The 19,803-nt window shown below is 39.5% G+C and overlaps 1 protein-coding gene across 12 annotated transcripts in view; it reads left to right on the forward strand.

Moving 5' to 3' along the window:
- FBXW7 (F-box and WD repeat domain containing 7) overlaps positions 1-19,803 on the forward strand; it is a 212,832-nt gene that overhangs the window by 187,651 nt on the left and 5,378 nt on the right. For all 12 annotated transcript variants that reach the window (XM_089302354.1, XM_089302350.1, XM_089302351.1 and 9 more), the window contains 5 exons: positions 7,672-7,806; positions 13,591-13,714; positions 15,404-15,540; positions 16,446-16,559; positions 18,187-18,368. In XM_089302354.1, coding sequence (XP_089158480.1) covers positions 7,672-7,806; positions 13,591-13,714; positions 15,404-15,540; positions 16,446-16,559; positions 18,187-18,368 — 692 coding nt within the window. The remainder of the gene's footprint in view (positions 1-7,671; positions 7,807-13,590; positions 13,715-15,403; positions 15,541-16,445; positions 16,560-18,186; positions 18,369-19,803) is intronic.

Here is a 19,803-nt window from a genome sequence, read left to right on the forward strand (position 1 = left end):
CTGGAAAATTCACTTGAAGCAACGTTACTTTCAAATAGCTAATTAAAAAAATTATTTCAGAAAAACTAAGAACTTTTTTTTTTTTTTTTTTTTTTTTGGATAGGTAACTGAACAATTCAAGCCCAGGTTCTCAGCAGGGATCGACTTTTCCCTCGGTTGAGACCAGGGTGTCTGAAGCCCCAGTTTGGTTGTTACCACTAAGGGGTTTAGGGGAAGGCCACTGCTGACATCAGTGGGCGGAGACAACATAAAGGACAGCCTCCCACTGCAGACATCCATCCATCCCATGTCAAGCGTGCTCAGATGCCCGCTCTCTGCAGTACATGGATGAAACTTGTATTTTACTGTTTTTAAAATGTGATTAGTCACTAGAATGAAAGATTTTTTTTTTGAGTTTTTGTAGTCATTTATTGACTAAACTTACCAAGGATAATTCCTACCTCTACCTCTCCCTAGATTCTTTTACCATAGGTCATGATAGTTTTAATTTTTAAAATTAATTTTTATTTTTTTCTTATAGGCTCTCAGAAGTTTAAATTTTTAGATTTTATTCTGTGAAAAAGAAATTTGTCCATCAATACGAGGTGAAAATAAATCACAGACATTTATGTAGTGGTAAAGAAATATTTTAAAGGTTGAGTCATCTCTGATTAAGCCCAGGAGATGGGAATAGGGTGTGTGTTTCAAGCTTGCACACGCACGTAGTGCACGCAACAGAGCATTCAAGAATAGTGCAGAGCTGATTTCATACCATTGTTAGGAGAAAATGCCAACATGACTTGAAGTTACACCATTAGTAATGGTTTTATCGTCATTGTAAACAGCATTCTTCCAAAATGCTTATTTTAGATGAAAAAGTTTGTTGTCAGAAGGTACTTCAGAGTAAGATTTAATTTTTTTTTTTGGTGGTAGGGCCCGTTTGTTTTAAAATTTTAGAGAGCCAAATTATTCTTTGCTAGTTACTTACTTAGAGTATTGCCTGGTTTTAAGGGACGTCGCTAATATTGATTGATAGTAGCAGGCATTTATGCATATTATTTTGTCATGTATGGATATTTTAGATCATCGTCTGGAGTGTGTTTGCTTGTTTGGCTCATGCTTTCCTTAATAAAATGTCCAAATGTTCCCACCTACTGTATTTCAACAAACCTGAAACACTGTAGATTGTTTGATGCAGCTGAATTTAATTGTAAAAAAAGAAAGACTTGCTTCTTAGAATCATTGAGACTTGATAAACTACGAAATGTGAGGCCAGCTTTTGGTCCTTTGAAAAGCATTTGCTTGTTTCTTCACATGAGAAGTAGGTACAGTGAGAAAAACGTAGGTAACAGTAATAACATGTGGAATTATCCCTGCAGGTATACAACTGTAGTGTGGTTGGCTGGCTGGCTGGCTGGCTGGTTGGTTGGTTGGTTGGTTTTTTTAATAGATAAATACTCTGTAGCAAAGAAATCTATAACAACAAAAGGTCAACTAGACCCGTGGCTGTGGAGCTTACTCTTTTGCGTCGGTGTCTAAGTCTGACACTCCCAGGGCCTCAGCATTGTACACTGCCCTTTATTTTCCAGGTGGATGCCAAAGTAACTAGAAACGAATCACTTGCCTGAAGGCGTACAGTGCTTTAATGCGGAACTTGTAGAGAGACGTAATTCCGTAGTAAAGTGGAGGAGTCGCAAGTTGACCTGTGTGGTGTAATTGAGGGGTAATTAAACTGCTGCGATTTCTGCAGCTGTGCTGGGCGGGCATTTAATGATGACTTCTCTGTTGCTTAACAAGCAAAATGGAGCACGTGTCCCCTCCCTGTTCCGCTGTCGCTCCTGAGGCAGTGGTACAACATTGTTTTGGTCCAGTTCCATCCATTCTGACAAAGTACTCTGCATTCAATGTATAAATTGCATGAGAACAGACGAGACACCATTTTGGGTAAAAGAAAACCGAGACAGAATGCCCCTGCAAAACGGAAGAGGAAATTAAAGACAAAAACAAAAAGCAGAAATTTTGTACCTTTTGGATTTTCGGTAGCCATTGATTCTACTGTTATGGTAACCAGATTGATGCTTCTGAGTGTTAATTTTGTAGGAGGGAGTCAATTGAGTTTGTTTATATGATGTGGATATGGATACGTGGTTTCTCACAGGAAACTTTTAGTGAATATTCTTTTATGTTGAAATTTACATTCAGAGGCATCCTAAGAGAATATGCACGTATGACTTAGAAAGTAAAGCTCTTGGTTCAGATTTTGGCTTTGCCTCTTAATACCTGGCTAATGTGATTGATATTATGTAACCACTCTTGCCCTTTATTTTCATACCTGATAAAAGAGATAAAAAACTAAATAAAATGTTGTCAAAAGGGAGGAAACACGAAAATGTGCTTAAAGCTGTGCATGGAAATATACTGGAGAAACGGCCTTTGTGGTGCTCAGTTCTCTCGGATTTAAAAGGGGGCTATTAATACTGGTGATTAAAGTATGTGAAAGAGCTTTCGCATTATATAAATGTCATTCTAATCAAAGCATATTTGCATTAAAGCTGTGAATACTTTGAAAAAGTCTTTATACTCAAAATATTACAAAGATAAAGTATAAAATACTGTTTTGATATTAAAAATGGAGTAAATACTACTTGTTGAAGGATTTAATCAAGTTTCATGGTAACACCGAAATCGTACATGTTTTCTGATTTATTTTATTTAAGTCTGATTTGCTAGTCAACCAAAGATTAAAATCCTACAGCATGGTGCCAAAAGAGGATGGATCTGTTATTACTTTGAAATTGTATTTGGTGCAGTATGATTAAGAAGCCTTGTTACATATGGAAAAGTTGAACAAAGTCACATATTTGGCCAGAGAAGACTAAGGGGAAATGTTGTGTCTGTCTGTAATATTTCACAAGTGGGAAGACTGATTCTTTGTTTCTTCAGAAAGTAAAACCTGGATCCTATTGTTTTGAGTTAGAATTTGATATGAAATTGAGCTTGCTGAGAAGAGCCCCAGTGGAGTGGGGCACGGTCGGTCCTGTGCTCTGGAGCAGTTCCGACAGACTGGGCAGCCCCCAGAGGTGTTGGGGGAGTGGTTCTCTGCCACATGGAACTGGGCTGCGGGACCACCAAAGTCAGAATGCAGGATGCACCACATCTGATGGGGACGCTAAGGAGCACGGGTACCAGTGGTTCCCAAACCTTGGTTTGAAGTCGCCTGCGTCAACAGTGGATGCGTCCTCATCCTGACCACCGAACCGTACTCTGATGCTGGGCTGTGACTCATAACGTTCCACCTGTCCCAGTGAACCAGTGGTCGGGCCCAGGCCCCTGGTCGTGTTGACAAACTCGCATGCAGTCCCACAGTTAGTTTACTGGTGACACCCAGGCTACTGGCTGCAGTTCAGTGCTCCTTCTGCTCTTCCCTGCTGCCTGGAGGCTCCGGTTTACCTGAAATAGATACCATTTCCATGGGGCATTGTCAAATTTGCATTTGTGGTTCTGCCCACAAATTAAAACTTGCTTCTCGTGGTTCTTCCTAGACCTGGAATGTTTTTCCTAACCCCTTAGTATGCTCCCACGTTACTACTGTGAAGGTCGAGTTAGGGTCATTAACGGTAAGGTTTTCTAATCAATGCATATTCCTTTGCTGCAAAGTAACATATATATGCAAAATTTGAAGCCACTCTTACAACCAGACCAAGCAAGCATGTTCAGTGATACCATCAAAATAAGAAATAGAAACACTCTATAGGGAGTTTTGAGATGGTGTTGGTGCAATATTTGTCTCTTTAGGCATCCATTCATTCATTTACTCAAATATTTATGGAGCAGGTGATTTGAGCTAGGCCCTACTTTGGGCCTTGGGTACAACTGTGAGTAAAACACATAAAAACTCCTTTTCATGGAACTTACATTCCAGTCAGGAGAGGTTGGGTTAGGAAGGTTGGAACTGGTTGGCAATTTTAGAAATGGTGCCCAGGGACCAGCATTGCATAGGGGGTAAAGCCGCTTCCTGCAACACTGGCATCTATGTGGGCACTGGTTCCTGTTCTAGCTGCCCCACTTCTGATCCAGCTCCCTGCTAATTGCCTGAGACAAGCAGTGGAAGATGACCCAAGTGTTTGGACCCCTACACCCACAATGAGAGACCCTGGATGAAGTACCTGGCTCCTGGCTTTGGCCTGACCCAGAGCTGGCCGTTGCAGCCATCTGGGGAGTGAACCAGCAGATGGAGGATCTCTCACTGTCTCTCTGTAGCTCTGAATTTCAAAATAGATAAATAATCCTTTTAAAGAGAGAGAAAGAAAAAAGAAACAAAAAGCGAGAAAGAAAAGAAATGTTTTCCAGAGAAGATTCCGGGGGAGGTAGTGAGACAGCCAAGCCATGTTGATGTCCAGGGAGAAGACTGTTCCAGGCCGCAAGGGAAAAGACTCAAGTAGAGCTTGTCTGGAGTGTCTGAGGCTCAGAGAAAGACTGTGAGAAAGAAGGAGAGTGATAGGATGTTAGAACCTGTACGCAGCCTGAGGGCTCTGGCTTTTATTTTGACTGAAGTAGGAAGTCACTGGAAGGTTTTGATTTTCAACGGAATCGTTGAGGACTGTGTGGAGAATAGAGCAGCCATGACAAAGGCAAGCAACAGAAATCAGTCCGAGGGTTATGGGGATAATCTGGGAGATAGATACCAGTGGCTTAGACCAGTGTGGTAATGGTCAGATTCTGGATGTATTTTGAAATTTGAGACCATAGAAATCATTTGCATGAGAGCCATCTGATGCTGAGAGAAAGAGGAGACAGGGATGCCTCCCGAGTTCTTAGCCTGGGAAAGTAGTAGAATGTAGTTACATCTTACTGAAACAAGTGCAGATCTGGAGAGAAAGATTGTGGACATGTTAAGTTTCTATTGTATCTAAGAATAAATATTGAGAGAATAATTTTATATACAGATCTAGAGTTCAGGGAAGAAATCCATACTGGAGAGAGAAAGGCTATCCAAATGGTTCAGACCATGCACCTAAGAGATACGGTTCTTAAATAATTAAACTGTTGAATAGATGTGGGCAGTAGAAACAGTCTTTTACTGTGTAATTATAGCTTATGGTACTAATCTTTATTAATGATATTCTTCTCAATACAGACATATCACAGACTAATAACTACATAACTTAAATTGAGATATAATTTTGATTTGACCCTTCTTAAATATACTTTAAAACAAAATAAAGATATTGCTTAAAAGACCATTGCAGTCTTAGAAACATTTTGCTATATAAGCATAATTTTTGTTGTGACTTTGTCTTATAAAAGGAGACGTTTATGACATTGTTCCAGACATTTACAGATCTGAACTGGTTGTTTAGCTTCTGTCCAGGCTTCTTTTTTAAACGTCTACACTCTACCCTCCAAAAGCTTTGATCAAAGGGACTGCTCATCTATTAGTGGTTATGTGCCATGTATCGATACTGATTTTTTTATCCCTTCCTTTTTAAGAAATAGTAATAATGCATTAACTGAAAACATAAGTATACATACAGTTTTTTTACTTTAGACATAGTCATAGTAGCTATTAATTTAAGTAATTACATGTAAAGTATGTAGAGAAGTTATACATTGAAAGATTTGTCATTCTTTACTGGAGAAACTTACATGGATAATTTTATTTTCCTATAAAAATTTTCATAGAAAAACCATAAGCACTTCCAGAAACATCATTAAAATAGGCTTTCATATTTGCAAAGGCGATTAAGACAGTTAAACTAACATTATTCTGTCATCAAGTTCCTTAATTAAAGCTGCATTTTGAGTCAGTATAGTTACTTGTCACCCCAAGTGGCCACGAGTCCCCTATGATAGAGCTCAAGAGAGACAACATATTAGAAAAAATGACCTCAAATCCTGGGAGAGATGTCAGTCGGTAAGGTAGTTTATGTTATTTTTTTTAATGGTCAGAAAGGAGTGGAGATTGGCCACATTGTCAAAGAGGTAAGTTGTGAACTTCTTTGAACCTCAGCGTTTGAATTTGGGTAAAGGAAACCAAACTGAATAATCAAATGTCTAACTAATGTGTAGACATGTATGTTAGTATTTTTAGTTTCTCTAGGTAGTTCCTCACGCTGATCAAAAGTGATACAAGTGATTACTAAAGGTGAATGTTCCAAGTATGTGTAGACGTAAAAGAGAAGGACTCAAATATTATGGAAGTAGTGAAATATTATTGAAGTGTTTAGTAAGGCCGCTATAAACTGCATGATCAAAGAAATGAAGTTTATTGTAGACTACAACAAACGGGCAAATGCTTTTAAAAATACTTTCCAATTATGTATTTCACATTACAGAATTCAAGTTTCCTTGTTTAAGAAATGGAATGTCAAAATCCACGTCTTTCTAGCTCCAAAACTCACCTATTATTTTCTATTTACCTACAACTAAAATGGACATAATAATTAATTTTTAAAAATATTTATTATTTGAAAGAGTTACAGAGGGGGGAGAGAGAGAAAGAAAGAAAGAGAGAGAGAGAGAGAGATTTTCCATCTGCTTGTTCACTCCCCGGATAGCTGCAATAGCTGGGGCTGGGCCAGGCCAAAGCTAGGAGCCAGGAGTTTCTTCCGTGTCTCCCACGTGGGATGCAGGGGCCCGGGTACTTGGGGCATCTTCTGCTTTTCCAGGCTATTAACGGGGAACTGAACAGGAAGTGGAGCAGCCAGGACATGAAACAGTGCCCATATGGGATGCCAGCGAAGCAGGCAGCAGCTTTACCCGCTACGCCACAGTGCAGGCCCTTGGACATAATAATTTAAATTGGTACTAAGATCAGCATAGTTTTCCGGAAATAAAGACCTGCTCATGGGTGTTCTTTCCCTTAAGTATAAGTAATACAAGGTTATTTAAATGTTTTGCATGATTATTGTGAGACTTTGACATTTTAATTATTCACATAGCTTTTTGGGGTTTCCTTGGCTTTTGTGCATGGGTGTTCCTCACCTGAAAAAAGAACTTGTTTGTAATCCCCTGGCATTGTTTAAAGGAACTCATATTTTCAAAATATAATTATGTATTTTTGTTTTTCTATAACGTAGCACTTTATGTCCTTCCTTCTTTAGATCTTTGTTCATATTCTCAACTTACTACTAGGCTTCTATTTTTTATTTTCTGTTGTGTATCTGAAAATACTTTCACATAACAAATCAAAATTCTTTGAATTTGTGGAAGACACATCTCAGATGCTCCATATGTAGTTATTAATTTTTCTCTAAATGATTCTGCTGATGTCCTAACTCTTAGATGGGTGCCTTATTAAAGCCATCAAATTTTATGGTAACTACTAGAAAGATTATAGAGAAAGAAAAATCGTAAATATTCCCTATTTATTCAGTAACACAAATTAATGTTTCTCAGATAAAATTTCAGTTTCTCCATCAGTTTCTGGATGGCAGATGAACATAAAACTATTATAATTATGTAATAAAAATATTTTTTTCTGCTGAAACCACTGATTTTCAAAAGTTTTGACAAGAAAAGATAGAAAATTTGATAAGACCCCAGTGACTTCTGGGGGAAATGTTGCTGTAAGTAGCTACTGTTTATATGATTCTTTCTTGTTCAAATTTGATTGAATGTGCTTGTGGGGTTTCCTTAATGAGTTTATAATTTGTGATACCTGTTAAAATGAAATTTTTAATTCTTTGATAGAGCTGGAGTGGACCAGAGAAATTGCTTGCATTAGATGAACTCATTGACAGTTGTGAACCTACGCAAGTAAAGCATATGATGCAAGTGATAGAGCCCCAGTTTCAGCGGGACTTCATTTCTTTGCTCCCTAAAGAGGTAAGGAGCGCCAGTTCCATTCTTCACGGGGTGCTACTTCATATATATCTCAAGAGCCACCACCTTTAGACATCGCCATGCTTATTATGGTATTTAGTGTTGTCACTTTTAACACTTAATTAGTGGTAAAGAGGGCTGTGAATTGATACAGACTGCTGTGACTTAATAATGTCATTGTCAGAGTGAAGTATGCTTATGGACTGCAGCTTCTTTTCACTACTTGAATAAGTGATGTATCTGAGAGGAACTATTGAGTTTCACTAATGTGGCTACATTTTCACAGGTGATTTGAAGCTTATCCTTTCGTTTTTCTGGTATGTTCATTATAGTGGGTTTTTTGAAAATTCTGATTTTTATTTAAAAAAAACTTATTTGTTTTTATCTTATTTTGTTTCGTTATCCTAAGTCTCTTCAAGACCAATAGATTTATGAATCTGTTGAGTTGTAGTTCCCTGGTATTTATATTGTATAATTATTTTAAAACACATAGAATTTTACAAGTGTGTCTTTTTCAGTTAATGTCATTTTTCTCTTATCTCCATTTTATACACACATACACAGTTTCTCATGCCAGTTACATTCTTATGATACTTCTTTGAGGATTATTTATACCTTTTTATTTTTCTGTTTTTATGTAAACTAGCACTCGTTTTTATTATAGACTCAGTATGAGCATATGGACATTCTTGACTGTATAAATAAGGTATAGTTTAGTTGTAATACTTTTATTACTACTGAAGACTACATAGTTTCATTTCTTCAGCAGATGTGAATAATATAGCAGTCGGTGGCACTATGCAGGGGCAGGTTAGGTGGTGCAGCATGTTAAGCCACTTGCAACATTTGAGTCCCTGTTGCTCTGCTTGCAATCAGCTTCCTGCTAATGTGCTTTGGGTCAATGGAAGATGCCCCAAGTACTTGGATCCCTTCACCTGTTTCAGAGACTGCAGTGGAGTTCCTGGCTTTGGCCTGGCATAGATCTGTCTGTTGTGGCATTTAAGGAGTGATCCAGCAGATTCTCTTCCTTCCCCCTCTCATCCAGGTACCCTACATGGATGCAGGGGCTTATGCGCTAGGGCCATCTTCTGCTGCTTTCCCAGGTGCATTAGCAGGGAACTGGATCTGAAATGGTACAGCTGGGACACAAATTGGCACCCATATGGAATGCCAGTGTTGCAGGCTGTGGCCTTACCCAGTGTGCCACAACACCAGCCCCTCCAAAAAAAAATTTTTATTTTTGCTAGCTCATTCTAAAATTGAAACCTTTGAATAGATTTGACTTATGAAAGCAGTATAAGCTAAGCTGTTTGCTTCCAGAAGGACATTAATAACGGGAAACTCTTGAGTATTTGACCAGAAGTGAACTTATTCAGCCTTGGGATAGTCTTCAGCTTCCCCTGGTATCCTTATTTCACAGGATAGTAGTTCTGTGAAAATGCAGACTTCCTCATAGTGTAATTTGTCTTCTTATCTCTAAAAGTTATGAGTTCTTTTTGGTTTGCTTTTGTTTTATTTGGATTTCTATAGTAACTTCTTAACATACAAATGTGATTTATAGTCAGAATATGGAAATATTTTGAAGAGTCTAACAACTAAGCCTAAATTGTCAATAACTAGTATAAATCTTGGCTTAAATGTTCTTTTAAAGATTGGCTGGGGAAAAGGTGAAACCGAACAGAATAAGAGAGTGCCGTGGCTTAGCAGATCTGTGTCTACATTTCATTCTGGTTTCAGCAACAAGAAAAAAAAATTATCCGAATTAGAAAATGCTTTATTTTATATGTGGAGAAATAGTGGTATAGATCTAAGTCTTAGTTAGCATTATCATATTAAATATGGTGTTAAATATCATATTAAATACTAAATATCATATTAATACATTTTAATATTAGCATTATCATATTAAAGTATTATTATTTCATGGCAGGAATTGTACTTACAATGTTTTTCTTAGAATTTCTGTGAACATGTTTCCAAACTCTTTACCAACATTTTCTGATTAATTTCAAAAGCTTTGACAGAAATCTCACTACATGTCAGATGGGAGGCCTGTGATAAATAGCATTCTCCCTCTTTTATAATTAAATGTCCAGAAAATTGCAGTTGGTACAGTAGGTGATCTAGAACAAAACTTAAAATGAACATAGAATCAGCCAACGTTTTCTTTTTTCTCTTAATTTTTCCCCTTGATTAGTCTACTAAACCATAGCGATTCTGGGTAAGTGTTGGCTGCTTTTTACAATGTGGTGGCCTTTTATATATAGGTTTCAGGGAAAGATAAATAGCAACTCTGAAATTATAAATTTTGGCAAGGAAAAGGTATAATTATCTGAAATAGGTTTTTCAATTTAAGAGTTTCTGTCTCTTAAAGGCAGAGTGATCATTAGGAAGAATTATTAATGTGGGTTTTCCCTTTAAACCAAATGAGTAGAAAAACTGCTTGGGCTAGACCGTTTGAGTGGGCTACAAGAAGACTGTACTGTAGCTCTGTACCAGTGTTGCCAAAACGTCTTCAGTTCTGTCTGCTGCAGCAAAGTACGTGGCTTATCAACAGCAACACTTCGTTCCTCACAGTCCTGGAGCTGGGAAGTCTGATCACGGTGGCAGCGTGGTTGGGTTCTGGCGTAGGCCCCCTTTGTGTGGGTCTGGAGACCTCCATCTCCTGCGTCATCACATGGTGTGCCCAGAGAGGGCTCGAGAATCCTGAGGGCCTACTTTTAAGGGCATATTAGTCTGCTGCACGAGAGCTCAATTCCATGACCCAGTTACCTCCCAGAGGTCCCGCTTGCTAATTCTGCCCCATTCAGGGTTCAGACCTCACCATGCAGATTTGAGGGGACCATTTCAGCCCCCTACATGAGAAACCTGGCTTCCCTTGAGGGGCTACTATCCTTCCCCGCAACAGTAGGAATCATGTAACGAATTTCTCTTCCCCTTTTGCTTGGCAGTTTAATTCAAACACCACGTAAAGCATTGTTGCCAACAAACTCGTGTTCCACTTTTTCCCTGGTTAAAATCTTCTGGTGTGTATTTTTCCCGATGCTGATCTTTTTATTCACATTCTCTGTTTTGCTTTGTATGTGTTCTGCATTACCTATATGGAAGGGTCTCAAAGTAAATAGATGAACATTTAATAAGTTCATGGTTGAGTTAGGGCCTTTGCCATTTTAAAGGAAAATGTGCCATATGTGGTGTTAGCACTTCAGCTTTCTTGAACACCTGAATGTTTCTTTGCATTTCTCTTTTAATGCATGTAGACATTGGATTAGACAACCTCCTAATCAGTATTAATGAAGGAAATTTTACTTGCTGAGTTGGAGTTGTGCTTTTTTAAGATTTGTTTGTTTATTTGAATGTCACAGAGTTACAGAGAGGGAGCAACAGAGGCAGAGAGAGAAAGAGGTCTTCCATCTGCTGGTTCATGCCCCAAATGGCTGCAGTGGCCAGAGCTGGGCTAGGAAGTAGCCAGGAGCTTCATCTGGGTCTCCCACGTTAGTACAGGGGCCCAAGGAGTTGGGCCATTTTCTGCTGCTTTCCCATGAGCATTAGTAGAGAGCTGGATGGGGAGTGGAGCAGCCAGGACTCAAGCTGGCGCCCACATGGGATGCCGGCCCTGCAGGTGGCAGCTTTACCCACCACAGCACTGGCCCCCGGGGTTGTATTCTTGAAACCCAGGCTGTTCTGGATTTGTTGTTTCCTAGCATGCAGTATCCATTGGCTATTTCTGTAAACTGCTTGATTTCTAACTCAGATAACCAAAGAATTGTGATATTTTTGTATCGTGGTTCTCCATATATCAGGCTTTAATTAGCATCTCTTGTACTCTGTCTGAAAATTTCTGTGCTAAATTATAATTCCACATAAATTAATCATATGATGACTTCACATTACTACTATGCTGACAGTATGCCAACTTGCCTAAACTTTTATTGTAATTAACTGGCTTTATGGAGTACCTGTTAAAAAGTACAATATTGAAAGAGAGGTGCGTGCATTTGTTTATGTGTATACACATACGTATATGCACACATGCATAGGTTATTAAATATAGTTATACCTTTGTTTAAGTGACTCCATTTCTGTACATAACACTGAGTGGTCTTCTCTGGTAGACCAAAGGTAATTAATTATCTTGCAAAAAGTTTTCCACTGTCACTTATCAATAATGGTATTAAATTGAATACTGGCTGGTTGGAGCACTTTGTATATAGAATGTGCTCCATAAATATGTGATTGATGTGGAACTCTGTACATATAAAGTCATTGAGAAGTGGTTATTTATATCATGTAATTCCTACTTAGCAACAAAAAAACCTCAAATTGTTGTTTTGCTTTATTCCCTATATGACCCTTGACCCTTTAAGTGATGGTTAATGTTAATCCTTGTCATAACTTTATCGTTCTTTGATGAACTTTTCTCCAGATATCATAATTTAAGTTTCTTGTGTGACATGTGAGGCTACTTGAATCAGCATTGTCAGAGGCTTCCATTTTCCTCTTCCCTTTTCTTTTTTATTTAAATTGACTTTATGCACATTAAAAAAGATACTATAAATAAACTTTTTAAATCACAGAGCTAGCTCAAATATGCAACTCTGTGTAGCCCATCAAGAAAATCTCTATAAGCAATGTAAAGTAATTAGAATCCAGTTATATATCTACCTCTTAGAAATGATATGAAGGGCCGACGCTATGGTGCATCGGCTTAACGCCCTGGCCTGAAGCACCGGCATCCAGTATGGGCGCTGGTTCTAGTCCCGGCTGCTCCTCTTCCGATCCAGCTCTCTGCTGTGGCCTGGGGAGAGCAATAGAAGATGGCCCAAGTGCTTGGGCCCCTGCACCCATGTGGGAGACCCGAAAGAAGCTTCTGGCTCCTGGCTTCGCATCGGCACAGCTCCGGCCGTTGCAGCCATCTTGGGAGTGAACCAGCAGATGGAAGACCTTTCTCTCTCTCTCTCTCTCTCTCTCTCTGTCCCTACCTCTCTCTGTGTAACTCTGACTTTCAAGTAAAATAAATTAAAAAAAATCTTTAAAAAAAATAAATGACATGAAATTGAACCACAGAGAACCTGTAGAATCTTATTATCAGACCATGAGGCAAGCATTCAGGTGGTGTTCAGTGAATGTATACTGTAGAGGGAGAGAGTAATTTTAAACAAGTAATACAGTTAAATTATTGAGCTGAAGCTCACAGAGGAAAGGAAAGAGCAGAGACTGAGGCGTTAGTTAAGTGTTCTTTGAAGAGGTAGCGTTAGGAAAGTTCATAAAAACCAGGATGGTGCTTGTTTTTAGTCTACTGCATATTTGTTAAGATTGAAGATACAGGGCAGGCGTTGCGCTTACAGCAGGTGAAGCTGCCATTAGGGAGGCCCACGTCCCATGTCAGAGTGCGGGTGTGAGTCCCGGCTGCTTTGCTTCCAGTGCATCCTGGTGGCAGCAGACAATGGCGCACATGCTTGGGTCCCTGCCACCCACATGGGAGACTGCTGGATCTGGCTCCTGGTTTCAGCCTGGCCAGCCCTGGCTGTTGCACACATCTGGGGAGTAAACCAGCAGATGGAAGATACTTTCTGTCTTTCTCCCTCTCTCTCTGTCTCACTCTGCCTCTCAAATGAATAAACAAACTTTAAAAAAAAGATGAAAGTTACTGTCACATAATTTTAGAAATTATAATGTCAAGTTACATCTATATGCAAGTATTTTATCCTATGGATAATAATGCACTTGTTTCTGTAAATTGTTCTTTAAAATGTGGGTATACTATGCGTCTCTTCTTTTTCATAGCTGGCACTTTACGTGCTTTCATTCCTGGAACCCAAAGACCTGCTACAGGCGGCTCAGACGTGCCGCTACTGGAGAATCTTGGCTGAGGACAACCTTCTCTGGAGAGAGAAATGCAAAGAAGAGGGTAAGACTCAAAGCTGCATGGAGCGTAAATCGATGCTTCGGAAAAGGAAAGCGATGCTGAAAACAAGTAGGGAAAATAAAAATGAGTGCATTTGATGTGCAGGTAGAATAAAGTAGTGGGTCATTGAGAAAAGGAGAGAGAGAAGTTTGACACCCTATAAAAGAATGGGTCTTCATTTAAATTCACCTACATGAGTTCAACAATGAAAAAGTCAAGATGAGGATAATTTAAAGGAAACCCCAAAGTTATATTATCAATTAAGTACCCAACTATTCAGTGATTGTTTGTTCCTTCCATGAATATTTATTGAATGTCTCCAGTGAGCTAGACTGTATTCTTAAATGCTGGTAAGACAGCAGCGACCTGCCATTTTCTTCCTGTCACGGAGCGTGTATTCCTGAAGCCTGTGTTTTTGAATACCCTGTCTCAGTAGAGGAGTAGACCTTGCGCATACTAATTCAAGGGAGAGCTCTCCGCTTTCCAGCAAACATGTAGGAAAATAGCATTTTTGACAAAATATTACTTGCTTTAGAGAGGCAAAACTTTTGAGAAAGAGTCATAGAACATGACCCAGGTAACTCTGTGGGTGGTCCTGTCTTTCGTGGTGCTCAAGGTCATGTGGGGAACGTTGACAGTTAGGCCAGGTTGGTAAAGCTTTGAGGAGGAGACCCCATATACTAGGTTTCTGATCCTGCTTCTACCCTGTCTAGGGCAAGGAGTAATCTGTGAAACCTTCCTTCTCAATTATCTGTATACAGAACGTGGGGTTCATAGCTCTGCCTTACCTTTACCATAGAGTCCGTTTTAGATGTCTTTTTACAAAGTGGTGACAAAGCCATAACAAAATCTGTCATGTAACCATCTGGAAGTGGTGCCGGGTGCTTCACGTTTTGTGCAGGGTCACCGCCATGCACCTCTAGAGCTTCTTCCTCTTGCCTAGCTGAGCCTCCATACTTGCTGTGGGCAGCTCTTCCCCCTCCTCCCCCGAGCCCCCAGCAGCCACCCTTGTGCTTTTTGTCCCCCTACGTTTTACTGCTCCGGGGATCTCAGGTGGGTGAAATCATACAGCATTGTCTCTTTGTGACTGGCTTCCTTAACTTAGCATGTCTTCAGGGTCCATCTGTGTCATAACGTGGGTCAGAATTTCCTTCTTTTTTAAGGCTGTGTGATACCCTGCTGTATGTAAAAACCATATTTTGTTGACCCATTCACCTGCCAGTGGACACTGGATTATTTCCCCCTTTTGACAGTTATTAATGATACGGCTGTGAACGAACATGAATGTACAGCTGTATATCTGTTGGGGTCTCTCATTTCTAGAGAGGTTAGGGTATATATCCAGAAGTGGAACTGCGAGGTCATACATTACTTCTGTGCTAAAGTGTTTTGAGGAGCCACTCTGCTGTTTTCCATGGCTTCACCACTTTGCGTTACAAGAGTACACAAGCACTTCAATTTCTTCATATCCTCATCAACATTTCCTGCAGTCATTTTGAGAAAGAAATGAAATACTGAATGTAAAAATATGCCATATATTAATTTTACATGCCGTAATAACAGTATTCAGTATTGGACAATGTCCTGCATTTCAGTGGTTTTGAGCATTGAGGAAAATGAGATACATTTGAAAATGTGTGGTGTTTATTATTGGTGAAGGCAGTTATACTCCTGAACTCTTTAACACTTTAGGAATTGATGAACCATTGCACATCAAGAGAAGAAAAGTAATAAAACCAGGTTTCATACACAGTCCATGGAAAAGTGCATACATCAGACAGCACAGAATCGACACCAACTGGAGGCGAGGAGAGCTCAAGTCTCCTAAGGTAACGGAACTCTCGCGTGCCGTAACAGGAGCCATGACCAGCCTGAGAGCCTGGTGTGCTCTCGTGTTGCGCTTCTTGACATCTATCTTCTGTAGAAAGAAAACAATGAATTTAAAAATAACTGAAAGTGTAACCGACAGTATTCCTGTATTGCTAATATCTCTCGTCTGGCAACCAACTGTACCTGAATAAAAAATGAGATGAATTGAATGTCTGTCTTATGTAAATGAAAGTCTCTGAATATTCCATTGGATTTTATTGCATCATATATTTGCCACTAAAGATGTGCTGCCTCCTTTGACCTCATAATCCAAACTTGATTTCTTTAAGGAGAATCTGTGTTTCGGTTTTTGATCATTCATATGTGTTTTTATTTTTATAAACAGAAATGTAATTCTGGTTTTTCTGTCTTACAACATTGGAAATATATGAAATGTAGAAATGCTTGAAACTCTTAGCTATCACGTTTTTACCACTGGGAAGAAACAATCTGGGGAGACACCGTCATGCTAATAGTATATACCGTGAATTGAAAAGCTATTTTCATTCCCGTCTTTGTAGTTAGTACATGATGTGTGTCAAAATTGCAGAAATTAGATGCATATTCTCTTGGTTTAAGCAAAGTAGATGATTATAAAATACATTTGGGTTTGAACCATCTGTAGGAGGTCTTGATAAATAAAAGTTAAATTTTAATGGTCAGTGTTTCAAGTATAAATAATGCAATATGGAAATAATACAACGTTTAATACTTGATTCATCAGCCAGAAAGGGTGATGCTTCTTACTTCATATAAATTTTAATTCTAGAAGTAGACTACAGATTATTGTTCCTATTTTCCGTGCTACTGGTATTTGAGAGTTTGACCTACCGGCACATTTTTAATGCGGACATTTCTCTTGCAGGTGCTGAAAGGACACGATGATCACGTGATCACGTGCTTACAGTTCTGCGGTAACCGAATAGTTAGTGGTTCTGATGACAACACGTTGAAAGTGTGGTCCGCGGTCACCGGCAAAGTAAGTTCACTTCTTTCTACACGTCCCAGAGTCACCGTTTTGTGTATTATGACTTTTGTAAGGATCCACTAATCAAAGGAAAGCAGCGATTCCTTTTTGATTCTTGCTTATTTTGATAGCAAGTATCAGGGGTTCTAACTTAGCCCCCCACCCCCCACACTGAGGAAAGTCACATGGGCACCGCTGTGCTTCTCACCACAGGGAGGTCGCTGGCACCGTCACCCTGTAAGCTGTTAGCCTGTCTTTGTGACCCAGCTGTTTTGAAGTGTTGCAGATGTGGTCTTTTTCTTGGCTCTGTTTTTCCCTCCTTGATTAACACTCTTAAGTTATACATCATTACTTTTAATGTTTTGCAAAAAAGTCTGATTGAGGGTTGTTTATTTTTTTCTTCTTTCTTTAATAACTGCTTCATTGATAAGCTACCTGTAGCTCCTCAGTTAAGCAAATCGTGTCAATTCAGACCTTCCTCTGACTGCTGTGAGCTGGGAGGTCAGCAAAGTAGGTATCCAAATACTAGTTTGAAGATAAAAGCTTTCCAGCACTGAGCCAGAGCGCATACAACATTCTACGCTGATGGCCGGCGCCGTGGCTCACTAGGCTAATCCTCCGCCTTGCGGCGCCGGCACCCCGGGTTCTAGTCCCGGTCAGGGTGCTGGATTCTGTCCCTGTTGCCCCTCTTCCTGGCCAGCTCTCTGCTGTGGCCAGGGAGTGCAGTGGAGGATGGCCCAAGTGCTTGGGCCTGCACCCCGTGGGAGACCAGGAGAAGCACCTGGCTCCTGCCATCGGATCAGTGCGGCGCGCCGGCATTGGAGGGTGAACCAACGGCAAAGGAAGATTTTTCTCTCTCTCTCTCTCTCTCACTGTCCACTCTGCCTGTCCAAAAAAAAAAAAAATTCTACTCTGGTGACTCCAGTGAATATTTATTTTTATTTTTCCACTGGAGAATGTTATCATGAATTAAGTAACTGCCACCTTAAAAATAATAGACGAGAGACAGAATAAAAATCTTATGTCTTTACCATGTTACTTCTTGGGCAAGAGTCTTAGAAATCTTCCAAGTCAGATGCTTAAATGTTGAAAAAGAAGCTTCATATTTCCATGGTGTAATATTAGTTTTGGATTTATTTCAGGGTTTTAATGTATGTCTTTACTTGTCTAGAAGTAGCTTGGCTGGCTCCTAACTACTGCCTTGGGGCAAATTCAGATGAAATGTGGTATGTAGGCACACCCAACACTGTTGGCATTCTTTCATTAAATCTATTACATACGTGGAAGAAACCGAGTTGCAGTTTTAGTGTTATTTCCTCAGAGGCCAGGCTGGAGCTATCATACTTCACTTTCACATCATGTGTTTGCTTTCTCTCCTATCGCAAGTTGTATAACATGTTCGTTGTCTACATATTTGTTCTTCATCTGTGCGTGTGTATGTGTGTGTAAGTACGTAATGCTACTGAATACACAAAGCAGTGAATAGTGATGGCACCTTCTTAAGTTGAGATGCAAAAAGTATTTTCTGATGGACCAAATTGAAGAAGTAATTTCACAGCAAATTTTAATGAGCTATTACACTGTTATTTAAATCACTTTCCTTTCTACCCAAAAGTAATCATCTTAAGTATTTTTCCAGTGCCTGAGGACATTAGTGGGACATACAGGTGGAGTATGGTCATCCCAGATGAGAGACAACATCATCATTAGTGGATCTACAGACAGGACCCTCAAAGTATGGAACGCAGAGACTGGAGAATGTATACACACCTTATATGGGCACACTTCCACTGTGCGCTGTATGCATCTTCATGAGAAACGGTAAGGGAAAATGGTGTCATCATAGCTGGGGCTTCGTCCTCTGTTACTTGGGAAGTGGTGGCCTTTCTGTGCAGCTACAAAGATATTGAGAATGTACTCTTGAATTAGGCTTCCCTCATTAAGCCTCAGATGTGTCTGTATTAGGAAAGCCATGGTAGGCTGGCTTAAAATCCAAAGATTGCCTTTAGGCCTCCTTTCTCACGTGGTAGTGTCTTAGACTTCCTCCTTGAAACTCTACTCCCTAATCTCTTGTATTTTTCTACATCTTTATTGACTAATCATCTTCAAGCGAAGTTGTTTTCTCCGTTTTTTAATATTCATATTTCACAAGTAGAACAAACCGTCATTCAGGCTTCAAGCTTATGAGACTTTAATTGCACATGCCCCCCCCACCCCCCATCCAATCTCCTAACTCTAGGCAAAAGCTGAGGCCTGTTGGTTCCAGTGTATTTTCTCATTCTCTGTTATCTAAACTGTTTTCCTACTGTATAGCTGACAGAAATTCCTCCTATACTTAGGGTCATATCACTGCCTTGTTCTTAAGTCCTTGGGAGTCCACTGTTGCCTACCAAATTAAGGAAGAAATCCTCAATCCAGTTTTCAAAATGGTTTCAGCCAAACCAGACTGCTTGCCTTTTTTTTCTTCCTGCCTTTGCGGTATAGCTTTTATCTCCTCCTGCAAAGCCCTTCTACTACAATCCTTTTTGTCTTTCTGTTGACAGATCTTCATTGTACCCCTGTTAAACAAATGTGATTTCTGCTTCATTTGTCAAAAAGCATGTCATTGGAGAGTCCTTATAGTGCATGTGCTACGGTGTTCTCTTTTAATTCTGCCCATAGCATCTTCTTTATTAAGAACCCTTGTAATAAGAGGATTTCACACTAGATTTCTAACTTAGCAAGAAGAGCACCTTTTCATTTGTAATGTGAATCTACTGTGAACAGAGTGCTCTGTTGCTGAAGTCTGGGGGATGGATATCAGGTGATGCTGTATTTCAGTTTCCGTTACATTCAGACTGCAGTCCCTCAGTGCTTCCATTTCCTGCTCTTTCAAACACGGGAACCTTGGCGTTTCTTCATCTCTGAGGGACGACAAGCGTTTTCAGCTTTGATCTGTAATCCGAAAATGATTATAAGATTTGTGTCACTCTGCTTTGTGAAAAAGTATAACTTTAACAGTTTGGTTCAGAATTTTCAGGTGCTTCTAAACCTGTATGTATTAATATCCCCTAGCCCATTAAATATTTAGACATTTAAGCATTATAACCATACGCAGTCTTTGAGTACATGTCTAAAACTGATTAATTTTACCTTATTATGTAGTAAAGCACTTATCTGTACCTGTTTAAATTGTAGATTCTGATTTGTTTTGGTGATTAACCTATATTGAATTTTTACCTGATCACACTGTTAATATGTGTTCATAATTGAAATT

This window comes from Oryctolagus cuniculus, chromosome 8, assembly GCF_051225735.1.
Source record: "Oryctolagus cuniculus isolate XC-2025 breed Fujian yellow rabbit chromosome 8, ASM5122573v1, whole genome shotgun sequence".
In the NCBI taxonomy this organism is placed as follows: domain Eukaryota; kingdom Metazoa; phylum Chordata; class Mammalia; order Lagomorpha; family Leporidae; genus Oryctolagus; species Oryctolagus cuniculus.